The sequence below is a fragment of the Dreissena polymorpha genome, chromosome 10 (assembly GCF_020536995.1).
Source record: "Dreissena polymorpha isolate Duluth1 chromosome 10, UMN_Dpol_1.0, whole genome shotgun sequence".
Taxonomy (NCBI): domain Eukaryota; kingdom Metazoa; phylum Mollusca; class Bivalvia; order Myida; family Dreissenidae; genus Dreissena; species Dreissena polymorpha.
In genome coordinates, this window is record NC_068364.1 from 88,038,098 (window position 1) to 88,052,953 (window position 14,856).

The 14,856-nt window shown below is 33.9% G+C and overlaps 1 protein-coding gene across 1 annotated transcript; it reads right to left on the reverse strand.

Annotated features, from left to right (window-relative positions):
- Positions 1–7,175: 7,175 nt before the first annotated feature.
- LOC127847785 (uncharacterized) lies at positions 7,176–13,927 on the reverse strand. The gene is made up of 5 exons (XM_052379927.1): positions 13,810–13,927; positions 9,598–9,859; positions 9,176–9,291; positions 8,822–8,890; positions 7,176–7,838 (listed from the first exon to the last, which is right to left on the reverse strand). Exons 1-5 carry the CDS (start codon positions 13,859–13,861, stop codon positions 7,591–7,593), a joined length of 747 nt encoding a protein of 248 aa, XP_052235887.1. The 5' UTR covers positions 13,862–13,927; the 3' UTR covers positions 7,176–7,590.
- Between the last annotated feature and the right edge of the window lie 929 nt (positions 13,928–14,856).

Sequence of the window (14,856 nt, forward strand, 5' to 3'; positions counted from 1 at the left end):
ATTAGTGTCCATTTGTTTACAGTTGAGTTAATATTAAAACTATGTACTACAAATAATCAAATATTGCATGTTGATGGGTGTATGTATTTTGAATTTTAAAACCACGCGACTTGAAATCCCCTTGCGTCCCCAGCCTAACGCGGAGGTAAATATAATATAAATGTCATTCAATATATTGTAAGAGCCTAACAATTGTGTACACGCCGGATCAAACTGACCCGTGAAAATTACCACAAAGCATTATGGGAACTGTGACGAACTATTTTCGATATCCAACATGAATGTGGCATTGCCTTAAAATTTCGGTTTTAAGCATCATAAAATTGTATCACATCAGATTATTACGGACTAAATCACTAGGTCAGTTGGTATAGTGGTGTACTTGTTTCCCAGGGCCGTGGGTTCGAGTATCATGCCAGCCTTCAGGAAGTTACAAGTTTTGTACATGTATAAATACGCCGGGATTTTGTATTGGTGTAGTTGTCTAAAAAGTATTAAATACAAGATTTGCCAAGATCCTAGGCGACCACATTTTTCAAAAGATGACAAGTGCTTTTCACTTAATTATTTTACTTTATGGACATATACGAGGGTGATAACCAACTATATTTGTATAAGACGCTGTGATAAATGAAACAATCCAATTCGAGATAACATAAAATGTGTTTTGGGCAGATGCTGTTTAGGATAGACAATACTTTGTACATATGATATCTGTGCAAAGTTTACATATGTGCATTAAACTTTTACAATTAAAATACCATACCACCGAAAATGTTCGACAGTGAGCTGCCATTTTCACAAACGGCCGTTCAATCGTACTAAGGCCATGTTCTGATTTAATTGCAAGACGAGTGTTCAACGTTTTCAGGCGGATGTGGGTTGCAACAAAGAAGCATTGTTTAACCGCAACGAAGTGAATGTTTTTGTTAGGGATGCAGATCAACAAACATACTCACTTCTTAAAATGTTCACCAACATTAGGTCACATATCATATTATAAGTATAATTATAATTTCGTCTATGACTAGCCATAACTCGTATTTCACAATTATGAAAATAAATAGAAGGTTAATATGAGTGATCAATACTGTTTTAAGATGTGTTTAAAACTGTTAACTTCTGTTCGCCCTTTGTACAGATCACCCTTGCAGTCAACTTAAATTGACGATTCGTAATCATTTCGACATGCCTTAAAGCCACACACCTTATAATGAAATACATGGCATAGTAAATATAAGTATAAATAAGAAACATATTTTATCTATGCAAATTACAATAAATCTGGTGGTTACAAGGTAGAAATCCGTCTTTTTGCGCTTTAAGACTTAAAAATAATCGCGTGTTTCGAAATGGACGTATACGTCTAGAAATCCTACTTTCGGTTTTAAAAGCGGTACCGTTTGAACAATAATATATTACTTGCTAACTAGGCTATAGATTTAATTTTATCTATGCCAATTAGAATAAACCTGGTGGTTACAAGGTAGAAATCCGTCTTTTTGCGCTTTAAACTTAAAAACAATCGCGTTTGTCGAAATTGACGAATACGAATAGAAATCCTACTTTCGGTTTTAAAATTAAAAAAATAAATAAATTACTTGCTAACTGGGCTATAGATTTAATGACAATTTTGCACACTTTCAAATTACATCTACATGTATTGATTAACATGTATTTTATTTCAGGTGTGTGGCTTTAAATATTCAACACCTTCATTGTTTTCGACTGTGTGATAATGGATTAATTTAATGTTTGATCTGCATAACGCCTGCATAATATCATAAGACAAAACATGTGCATAGTTGTCTTTTTGTAAGATTTGTTTTATATTGAAAACAATAATAACGTTTCATGTTTGTGCCGACATAATTTGCATAGATATTTAATTAGTTGTAAATATATGGCATAACTAATGAATATTAAGAATCACTCGCTCGAATCATGTTTCAAAATAAGGTTATATAATTCAAGTGTCTGTTTTTTCTTTGGCATTTAAGGCTTAATGCATGTAATTTTGAATAGAATACTTTACGGGAAGCTGCTATTTTATGAAACAAAACAGTTAATTAATGAATGACACGCTAAAGTTCCTAAGATATATACTGCTTACGACGAGTACTTGTCAAACAAATTCAAACAAAATCCTCCCTTGATATATTTGTTTTAATTTAAATAGATCAAATAAAAGAAATTGCCAGTACCGATAAATACATTCCAGAACATCCCAGTAAAGAGCCACTGAATATCGTATTTCTTAAACAAGTGGCAATACAAGTGCAATACATTTTTTGTTTTAATAAACTACTCAAACTTTAAGAACTTTCGCAAATAACACTGTTGATGATGAAGATGATGATGAAGTCATGATGATGATGATGATGATGATGATGATGATGATGATGATGATGATGATGATGATGATGATGATGATGATGATGATGATGATGATGATGATGATGATGATGATGATGATGATGATGATGATGAAATGCCTGGCATTATTAAACTGTATGTCAATATGATGATGATGATGATGATGATGAAATGCCTGGCATTATTAAACTGTATGTCAATATGATGATGATGATGATGATGATGATGAAATGCCTGGCATTATTAAAGTGTATGTCAATAAATCATCATCATCATCATCATCATCATCATCAGTAGCAGCATCATCATCATCATCAGCAGCAGCAGCAACAGCATCATCACCATTATTATCATCATCATCATCAAATTGCTTTGACCATTCCAGGCTTACCACTTAAATATATCTGACAGTTCCACTAACATTTCAAAAGAGTCCCAAACGGGCAAACCTAACCAAACCAACTGGCCATAACCATTTCGTAAAACCATGTTAGACTGTTACACATTTTGGCTTCATGTTCTGTACGACTTTGGGCGAGTTTTCACGCGCCGTTTAGTGGACGAGCTGGTAATTTAAGGGCGACATTTGCTCGAGTTCTCTTTAACATTGACACGAACATTTAGAGAGCTCAGCAAATATATATATTTATATATTCCCTATGTTAGTATGTCAATCGCAGATATACTACTTGACTTCGAGAATAATCGAGTGTAGACGATTCTGCACGAGTTTATAAGCAGATGTCGCTCGCGATTTCCAGCCCCCCCTCCCCCCCTATCAAAAAATGCACACCAAAGTCGTGTTATGCCTTAGAATGCCAACAGGAAGCTAAATTCTACGGGACGTGGAGACGTACAGAGGAAGTGTATTCGAGAGTGCACGAGTGTCATGAAACGTGCCCTCGCTACGTGTACGATGAGCGACGACAATTTTGAACGGTTTAAAATTATCGCCGCTTCTTGGCGAGTTCGAGCAACAGAAGAAGACAATACTGCGGCAAACAGCGACGAGTGGGCAGATTCACACGACACAAGGCAAGTTCTGGCGAGTAAAAACTCGTCAAAACCCATAGTCTTTACCAGATTATTTCTGGTCCAGAGTCTTCAAGACTTAATGTAAATGAAACTGAAACTAGTAATGCAACACAGAATAAACATCCGAACAAAGGTTAATTTATTCCACATGACGATCATCAGAGATCCTTTCAGAAAAGCTAGAATAATCTGTATTCATCGTTTGTTTAGAACAGATTTATGCAATCGGAAATTCATTCAATTATAAAACTAAGTAATCTGCCCTTGACTGGAAATGACATTTCAGAAATATAATATGAAATTAACGGTCAGCATGCAAAACGTTCTGCATTTTACAGTCAGTAAATTGCTATTTGGTTCATCGGCTAGATGTTTATTTGTTGTATTAATCTCTGAGCCATCATCTATTTAACAAAGTTAACGTGTACACACTTTTAAGATCACCGTCACACAGACTCCTAAACTGGTGTATTTTTGTCTCTTGTTCACTTTGCACATGCAATAGCGAGGATTTTTGTTATAATGTTTCGTCAAAAAACACATCGAAAATTGTTTATATTGTGTCAACTGCATTATTTTATAAACGAACAATTTAAGTTGATGATTTTCTTTAGATTTTTTTTTATTACAGTCAATTTACAGACCTGCTTCAGAAGAAAACAACATACTTACACACTGGCATGAATTCAACTGCATCATCGCCTTCGCAATTAAAACGCAAACTTTCATTTACCTTCCATTTTTAATCATAATGGTTTTAGTTTACGCGGACGTAAAAATTGTACTTAATTTCTGTTGCTCAAATGTCTTAATTACATATATTGATTGAGAACTTATACTAAAATATATTGCGTTCGTAGCTTACCTGCCAATCTAACATTAATGTGTGCATGAATGATTATATTTTAATCAGATTTATATTGTACGCGTAAAAACATCTGCTTTCATAGCATGAAGATGTTTAGTGTTGTATTCGGTTGCATGTCAATGTAATTCAGAACTTTAAACGGACAAAATTGTGTGACACTTTTTAAACTGAATACATTTTGCAATGCACACTTTGCTGACCATAATCGCTTTTGTACAATTAATTCATTGGCGTTTCGGTTTTAACACAAACACACGAATTTTTCTTAACATCCAATGTGTTACCGTAAGACCTGTTAGTTTAAACGGAAATAAACATCACTGTATAGCAATTAAACCTAATCATTTTCAATTTAAACATTTTTTGATCACCATGATCATAATTATTCCTTCACATATGAAGTATTTTCTTGTACATGAACATTTAGACACTCTGATCGCCTCTTTGTGTATGTGTTGCATGTTGATTGTTTCATTCGTGCATGATTTTCATAAAATGATTTCACCCTCCATATGAACAGTTTGCGCAATACGCGCTATACATTTCCTCATTTGATTTACTTGCTTTGTGTTTACTGCTGTTTACAGAAACGCACAACCATTGTTCTTCGAAAGCAGTTACTGGCACACTAAAGTAGTTAATTGAACAATAAATCGCTAGCATTGAGCACTTAGCAATCATAACAGAGCCGGCCCGTGACAGGATATCTATACTTTACAATAATATATCACTTACAATTTAATAATTAAACAAAATCCAAATGTTTTCAATTAATACATTGACTGCATATGACACGAACAAATTATTAAAAGCTGCATATACATTTATTTCACGATATTTTATTTTTAGCAGATGGTTATACAAAACAATATTTCACGCCCAGCTACAAGAACATTAATCGTTCAGCTTGACATTTAGAAATGTCTTTCTTTCTTTCTCCCTTTCTCCCGCAGAGAATTCAAAGTTTAGTCATCCTTAAATGAAATCAATATCCATCTGCAAATCATATACTTCGCATTATACAAGCGGCTATCCACGATCTTTCGAAACAAACAGCGTTGATGAGTAACAAGCTTCAAGAAAGATTTAAAATAAATAGTACCAATAGATAAATAATTTTGGTATGCTTTCTTATACTTTAGATTGAACAATTAATGATCAAATACACGTGCCCACTTTAACATTTCTCACTAATCAATGCACATGTGTTTACACCACCCAGATGCACGATGCTTGGTTTTTCAACAAATACGGTTACATTTGACGATTTCATAGAAAACTTTTTTTTTTAAATTATTTGATTGATTGTACCACAAACTATAATGCATTAATTCTATTTAATCTTAATGGTTCATATAAATAACTTGGCTCTAGATAAAGAAAATGGCAAGTTCTACTTTAAACGCAAACACACACCAAATAAATCGCTATAAAACTGTTTTCAACTGTTACACAAAGTCACATGGTATGAGCTTTCATACAGTTTGGCAATAATACGTACTTATTAGCAGTGCAATATTCAGAAATAATAGCTTCAATTCAAAATGTTCTGCTATATTTGCCATAATGCTAACTACACCTGTAAACATTTAATCGGTGCAAAGCTTCTTAATTTTCTTACGCACACGATATATTTTCTGAATAAATAGAGTTAACAGTAATGGAACATATTTGGCCTGATATGATTGTCTATGCATGCATATAATTATGATAATGTAAAACGATATCAAAACGAGTTATGGGGGCTCATAACCATGTTTTCAAAGTTATTGTTTACGTATTTGTTTCGGTTAAGACAAAACAATGACAATATAACACTATGGATACTTGAATAATGCATAGTATGGAAGATCAGAATTATATATCATGAGAAATAGTTGCAGAAAAAAATCCTCGAATGCTGCGAACATTGATATCGCATTTTCCTGAATACAATCGCGCAATGTCTGGAGTATAATTCCACTTAATATTTAGTTAAACATATGTGCTCTCGTTCAGTGCATGTTTAAGTGGTTAGCACGCAACTGTTTTCCTCGCGATTAGCATGCAAACTATGATGAATTTCATCCCCATAGGTTTCGACTTATATCTTTATTATTTATAATTGTTACAAATGAAATGCTAGTAACACATACTAACTATATATATGTATGATATTGGACTGGTATGCAAAGCTTATATTTCAAAACAATGGTAGATGTACACAAAAGATGATGTTTTTGTCAAAGGTCACGATGCCACGATAGCATCGCATTATAGTATTAAATCATGGCAAACAGTTCTGAGGATCCGATTTAAAATTATTAAAGTATTCACAGAGACATTGTTTCTTATTATCGAGCACGTGTAGGTGAAATCAAAAGAAGTGTTAAGTTTAATTTTCTAGCGCCAATGATTTATTCTCTACTTTCGACAAATATTAGTGTTCTGTGTAATTCAGAAGCGTTTGACCCCATATCTCAAACATATATGTGGTGTTGCAGGACACTGAAGCAGATTCGCCTGTGATGTTAGATGATAAGAGTTTTTATGTGGCAGTCAACAGCAATCATAATTATCATCATCATCATCATCATCATCATCATCATCATCATCATCATCATCATCATCATCATCATCATCATCATCATCATCATCATCATCATCATCATCATCATCATCATCATCATCATCATTATCATCATCATCATTATCATAATCATCATCATCAGCTTCTGCAGCACCATTATAATCATCATTATCATCATCATAATTATTATTATTATTTCATTTGATATTTTTATTATTATCATTGCAATCATCATCATTTCCTAAATAAAACTATCGTTCTAAAACAATGGGACATGAGACATGAAACATGAGAAAAACGAGATATAAATAATCAAATAAATGGCAACACGTTTTAGAGTTACTTTATTTCAAAAAGTAAAACAAACATATTAAGGTACAAACAAGTTTCATTATCCCAAAATATCGAGTACCCAAAGGTATTTCATAGAGGGACAATTCATGAATGTACATATCTATTCTACGCACACACAAATAAAATGTAGTATTTTTTAAACGCCCATGCATGTACCATGTTTACGATGTATATGTTTTACATATTACATATCATATTGATTTTGAGATCCTTTGTCTCCGAAGTGTAAAATACATTTTTTTAAACAATGCATATAATGTTATGAGCATATACATATATATATATATATATATACTTAACACAACTTGGAATACTGTTGTTTCTTTCATTCTCGATGTATGAAAAAACGATGGATAGTCCACATATTTCATGCACATTCGTTGACAAATTAGAATAAACGTGTGATCAGCAGTGGGATCAGCAGTAAAATGGCCATGAAATGGATTTGTCCAGCTCTGCTACATCCTCCGACCGTGACCTTCACGACAGTTGTACCGATTGCGGATGCACCGGTTCCAGTAGCGGTTGCAGTGATCGTTGTGGTGTATCCGCCAGCTGTAGCGCTTGTCAGTGTCTTGCCCGTTACAACCATGAGCGCACCCGTTGAGGAGACAACAATCAGGTCAGTGACAGGAGCTAGGTTCAAATTAGTAAAATATTAACTTACTTATTTGCCCAATATTTATCATGCTGTATTTTACTATGTGTATGCGCCCGTCTATTGACGTGGCGCATTACGGAACAACACTTGCCAATTGGCGGACGGGCAAACGGGAAGACTTGCGGTTTTGTGGGCGGCTTAATTTTTGATTTTCCGCTCTCTTACTTACTAAGTTTTTTGAATCTTCACCAAACTTTCCGGAATATTTTTTGACATCGAATTGAGACCAAGTTAGATAAAATACATATTTACACGTGGACTTTTAAAGTTATTGCCATGTAATTAGACAAAATAATTGAAATTCGCTGTGTCCCCTCTCTGCAGCTTTCGTGGGATCTTCTTTGATAGTTCTGGGACCATTTATAGACATTCAATGGAGGCCTAGTGTTATAGCCCGCCTGTTCGCATACGTCACTTAAAGGGTTTTTTACTTTTTTTTCAAAATAGTGAAATGCGTTCTTCCCGCTCTTAAACTTGTAGTTGTGATCGAATCGTCATATACCTCCATTTAAATAGCACACACAACACAGGGGTCATATAATGTGTTTTAAGATAACGGAAATAAATTATCTATATGCTACTGAGAGTTAAAAACATGTCCGAAGTGTAAGTGATTATATAGGGTCGTATGGTAAAGTGTATGTTACCTCTTAAATCCTCTTATGATCTCTTAAATTCGATTCGTACTTGGAACTGTTCATAGCATGATTCATAATTCTTCATATATTATTTTTATTTATTTAGATATCTTCTAATATGGCAAAACATAAATGATACAATGGGAACCATGTATGACACACCTATATTTCTGGCAATGACCTAGATATCTAGAGACATGCTTTAAGTGCACGTAAATGGTAAATATGTATATATTCGTTCAATTGTAGTTTAAAACATGTTTAGCTAGTTTTATATTGTTCATGTTTCAAATATGGTTTGGTTTTAAAAAAGTTCTTACTATTAGTGTAGGCTACTGTTTCTGTTCCTGTAACAGCATCGGCTACTGTGTATGTCCCAACCACAGTTGCTGTTGAAATAATATTAAAGCAATTGACCACAAAACACAATAAATGTTTTAATACCCAAATGTATGTTATCAATTCCACCGAAGTACTGAAAGAAGATACGTATTCGTTGCACCTATTTTTTGCAATATAAATCACATTGACATGAAATATAGACGACACAACAGTTAATTTTTACTTTCAATATTTAAAAACGTATACAGTCGGTGCGTTCTTTGTTCAAACATCTTTAAATAAACAAACGCTGCTTTTGCCTAAACTATACGAATGGGTGAAAATATGTGAACCTGCTACAGTGCCTTCTGCCACGCATACTTCGTAACTTGTCTTTGCAAACTCCAGCCTGTTAGTAACGGTCAGCGTAACCGTCAGTGTTACGGCAACATTACCAGCGTCATTTCCTCTGAAAATAAAGAGTTGTTTGTACGACAGCTACAAAAACAATCTCAAAAGATATGTAATATATCAATTTTAAGTGGACAGTGTATGCAAGCTTGTCGACATAGCATGTGGGAATTGTTATCGAGGTAATGTTGTTAGAAAAACAAATGACCCATGGCTTTTATGAAATACGGTGTAGAGGATTAACTAAAAATTACAAGTTTCATGTATGGCCTAAGGCCTTTGGGTGAAGATGAGTGAAACAGTGATACAGATAATTATTATTAATATAAAACAAAAAAGATACGGCATGTATTAAAATGCTCACGTGATCTTAAACACAAGTGATTTAGTCGTTTCATAGTCGATAGATTTCGATGTCGCCAGCTTGACGTTTTTTCCATCTATTACAGCCACAGAGTCTGGGTTTCCGCCTGTAGCGAAGACATACGTCGGAGTTGTCCCTTCCGTTGCATCAAAGGCAAAGATAATATCCCCTGCAGTACTCGTTTCTGCTACACTGGCTGCGCCAGTTACATCTGGTGAAGTACCTCCGATCGTGCCGGGACCAGTGAAGACTATCGCTGCATCTGCAAACAAAATAAAATCATGGTACGGGAAATAAAGAAATTGTACGGCAGCTGATTTACGCTGTACATACGTCCCATGATAAACATGAGTACAGTCTTGTGGACACAAATTGGGGACTACCGATCAAATCTACACGAAAAAAATATTTTTTACATAATACGTACACATTGTTAAATCTACTCGGACACATAACACATCCACACGTACACATTTTCAGATCTACGCGAACACATTTTCACATCCGCACGAACACATTTTCAGATCTACGCGAACACATTTCACATTCACGCGGACATATTTTCACATCCACACGAACACATTTGTTAAGATCTACGCGGACACATTTTACATCAACACGGACAAATTGCACATTCAAACGGACACATTACAAATCCACACGGACTCATTACACATCAACACGGACTTATTACACATTCACACGGACACATTACACATCAACATGGACACATTACACATCAACATGGACACATTACACATTAACATGGACACATTACACTTCAACACGGACACATAACACATCCACACGGACACATTACACATCAACACGGACACATTACATATCCACACGGACACATTGCAAATCAACATGGACACATTACACATCAACATGGACACATTACACATTAAATCTGACACATTTTCACATCACACGGACATATTTTCACATCCACACGGGCACATTTTCAAGTCTACACGGACACATTTATACATCAACACGTACACATTTTTACATCCACACGGCCACACTTTTACATCCAGGCGGATATAATTTCATATCCACACGGCCATTTTTCACATCCACACGGACACATTTTCAGATCCACACGGCTATATTTTCACAAACACACGGCCATAAATTCACATTCAAACAGAGATATTTTCACATCCATACGGACACATTTTCAGATCTACGCAGACATATTTTCACATCCATACGGATACATTTTCACATCCACACGGACATATTTTCACATTCACACAAACACATTGTCACATCCACACGGATATATTTTCACATCCACGCGGAAATATTGTCACATCCACACGGACATATTGTCGCATCCACACGGACATATTTTCACATTCGCACGGACATATTTTCACATCCACACGGACATATTTTCACATTCACACGGGCATATGTTCACATCCACAAGGACATATTTTCACATTCACACGGACATATTTTCACATTCACACAGACATATTGTCACATCCACACGGACATATTTTCACATTCACACGGACATATTTTCACATTCACACGGACAAATTTTCACATCCACGCGGACATATTTTCACATCCACACGGACATATTTTCGCATCCACACGGAGATATTTTCATATTCACGCGGACATATTTTCACATTCACATGGACATATTTTCACATCCATAAGGACACATTTTCACATCCACAAGGACATATTTTCACATCCATACGGAAACATTTTCACATTCACACGGATACATTTTCACATCCACACGTACATATTTTCACATCCACACGGACATATTTTCACATCCACACGGACATATTTTCACATTCACATGGACATATTTTCATATTCACACGGACATATTTTCACATCCATACGGACACATTTTCACATCCACGAGGACATATATTCACATCGATACGGACACGTTTTCACATCAACACGGACATATTTTCACATCCACACGGACACATTTTCACATCCACACGGACACATTTTCAGATCCACACGGACATATTTTCAAATCTATACGGACACATTGTCACATCCACAAGGACATATTTTCTTATCCATACGGTTACATTTTCACATCCACAAGGACATATTTTCTTATCCATACGGACACATTTTCACATCCACACGGACACATTTTCACATCCTTACGGTCACATTTTTACATCCTAACGACATCATGTTTACATCCGCACGGACCCATTTTCACATCAACGCGGACACATTTTCACATCCACAAGTACACATTTTCAGACTTACGCAGACACATGTTTACATCCATACGGCCATATTTTCACATGGGGTGACAAGGATGACAAGGGCAATATAAAATTGTAAACAAATATGATATAACGAACGTTATTGCCTCTGTTGTAACGAATTAGATGTCGAGGATAGGTTTAATTTTGTGTGTAAATGTCTTTTAAACGTTGATATCAGACGAAACTATCAAAAGAAATGTTAAAACATTAGGCCTTCTGTTTATAAATACCACCAGTTGCTGAACACAACGAATAAATTTGAACTAAATTAATTTGCCAAAGTTGTAAAAGAAGTTCTGATTTTAAGAAATAATATTCTTATGATGTTACTTGACATCAAATAGTAATCTTCCATGTAAAACAAGTGTTTTAAATAGCCTTTTCGTAACCGTAACTGCACAATTGTACATTCAAATAATGAACAAACATCAGTAAAAGAAAATGGTGTACACCATTCAATTCAATAATTAATGAAAATAAATGGAATTTCATATTTCAGCTACCGTTTTGAATAACCTCGGGTGTAAAAGTTCAGTGATTCCAGTACAGGTTAATTCACGTGATTCATGGAAAAATACGCATTTGAATACTGTGTAACAATTAAAACTACTGATGATCTTTTATGTTCATTTTGCAAACAAATTGATGAAAATTCAAGAACATTTATTCTGGGAATGTCAATACTTAAAGCAAATTGTTCACAAACTGTTACAAAAATATCCATTAAAAAAACGAACAATTAAGAATCCTTTGACAGTTTACTGCTATTGTGTAATAAAATTAGAATTAACATTTGATGAATGATGTATTTTTTTTTACCATATTATAATTGTTTACTAAATTTTATATTATTTAAACTTTGCCGTTACTTAAATAAACAATTGTAAATTGTACAAAGCGAAGACTGCACGTCAGTTTACACTGCGTATGTAAACATAACTGTGTGGTAGCCACGAGTCGAGAACCATAAAAGCGGAGCTTTGTAAACGTGTCTGTTTTTAAATCTCTTAATCAAATAAAAATAAATAATTCTCCCTTCAGCAAAAACAACTCGGGTCGCGGTTATTTCGTTGTGTCGGTTCAAAACAGGAAACGTTCATAATGTTATTGATGGCCATACTATCAGTACTACTACTCATTATTATTATTATTATTATTATCATTATTATTATTATTATTATCATTATTATCATTATCATTATTAATATTATTATTATTATTATTATATTATTATTATTATTATTATTATTATTATTATTACAATAATTATAATAATTATTATATTGCAATTAATAATTACAGTATCACAAATCCAGTTTTTTAAGTTTTATGAAATAACTCCCATGTTGTTGTACACTTTTCTATAATTTTAATAATGTCGTCTAGAACGCCAGTGAGACATCGCGGTTTACAATTAAATGCTCGAATCTGCAATTCATGGGTTAAGGGATAGAGACCAATGCTAGTGAACAATTATATGATCCGTGAACTAGTTTAAAAGCTTAGATATGCGGTTGAAATCATCATTTTTTTAAATTACAAAACGGTGAGGGAAAGATTTATCAATAACCTCTATTTTCTTCCGCTACTAGGGAATTTTAGCACATGACGACACGATTGTATGCAATTATTAAGACCAAACACTATCTCAGATATATGGCATGTACTCTTAGTTTTTAATTCTGCCCCCTTTATAGAAGTCCTGTTTATATATAGTTAAATTACATGTTGATGTGTATGCAGTATTTAATTATCTGTAATAACAATTTTTTTTTATTATCAATATATTTATTATTACACTTTTTCATGTTATTATTAGTTTATATTTATTTTTTTATTAGTTACTTTATGCTGTGCACATGTATATACCGTTAAATTTTCTCAAGTAGACGTACGTGTTCCGAATTTAATCTTTAATATTAAAATATCTATGTACCTGCACAATGGAACAGGTAAGCCACAGCGAGTATTCCTATAAATCCTTTCATTGTAGGTTTCAAGTAAATCCTTTCGTTGCTGACACGAACTGCGTTTGAAGCATAATTCTGCTGGACATTTATAGAAATGGTCAGTACCGGAAATCACGTGCAACTGTTACTAGGAAGAAACAACACAATTCACGTTTCGAAAATAATATTTAAAACAAACCTACTATTTTAGGAAAAAGGCGTTCATCTTACCTCGATTGATCGTTCCAAATACGTCGTTAGACCAATGAGATCATTGGTTTCATTTGATGTACGTCGTGTTTTATTTTTGATTGGTCATAGAGTTCGTGAAATTCGTAAGCGATCCTGAACATTTCAGAAGCCCTCGCTGAATGGTTAAACCGTCGTGAAATTGGCAAACTGAACCTCGGCGAGTAATATTGAACTATGATAAAACCGCAGTCATTTCTTTACCTCGTCATTCGCTGCTCGGATTAACACTCGACGAGATGTGCAAAACGGAGCTTAAATTATAATATTTGAGAACTAACTGGATTAAACTTCGCGTTACCATTCGATTTGCAAAAAGGAGCTAAAATTGTAATGTTGAAGAAAAACCCGGATTTAACTTGGATGTTACGTTGAATATTTTTAATAATTTAGTTTCTAAAATTTGGAATACAGAATTAACTGCCAAATGTGAGTTTAAGGAATTTCATTTTTATTAACAAATGACTATGAACGTATATTATTTCATCCGGGCAAACAATATCATTTTAAATTTAAAAAAAGAATGAACGAACTATTATTTTTATGTCATTAAAATAATAAAATAAAATCGTGAAAGTAAAAAAATGCAGATGTATTTCATATAAAATTATACGTGAAATATTTTCAATAATTAAGTTTTTAAAAATTGGAAAACAGAATAAACTTCAACTGTGAGTTTAAGTAATAGTATTTTATTAACAAATGAGCATGAACGTATACTATTTCATTCAGGACAAACAATTGCTTTGAAAGTGATCTAAATTCGCTTGAAATTTGGCCAAATT

What these genes read in the sequence shown, in the direction of transcription:
- LOC127847785 (XM_052379927.1), bottom strand. Translation starts at nt 13,861, where the DNA reads ATGAAAGGATTTATAGGAATACTCGCTGTGGCTTACCTGTTCCATTGT. An exon ending in GGCAGAAGGCACTGTAGCAG is followed by an intron (nt 8,891 to 9,175) that starts GTTCACATATTT and finishes TTATTTCAACAG; the next exon opens with CAACTGTGGTTGGGACATAC. An exon ending in AACAGTAGCCTACACTAATA is followed by an intron (nt 7,839 to 8,821) that starts GTAAGAACTTTT and finishes ATTTGAACCTAG; the next exon opens with CTCCTGTCACTGACCTGATT.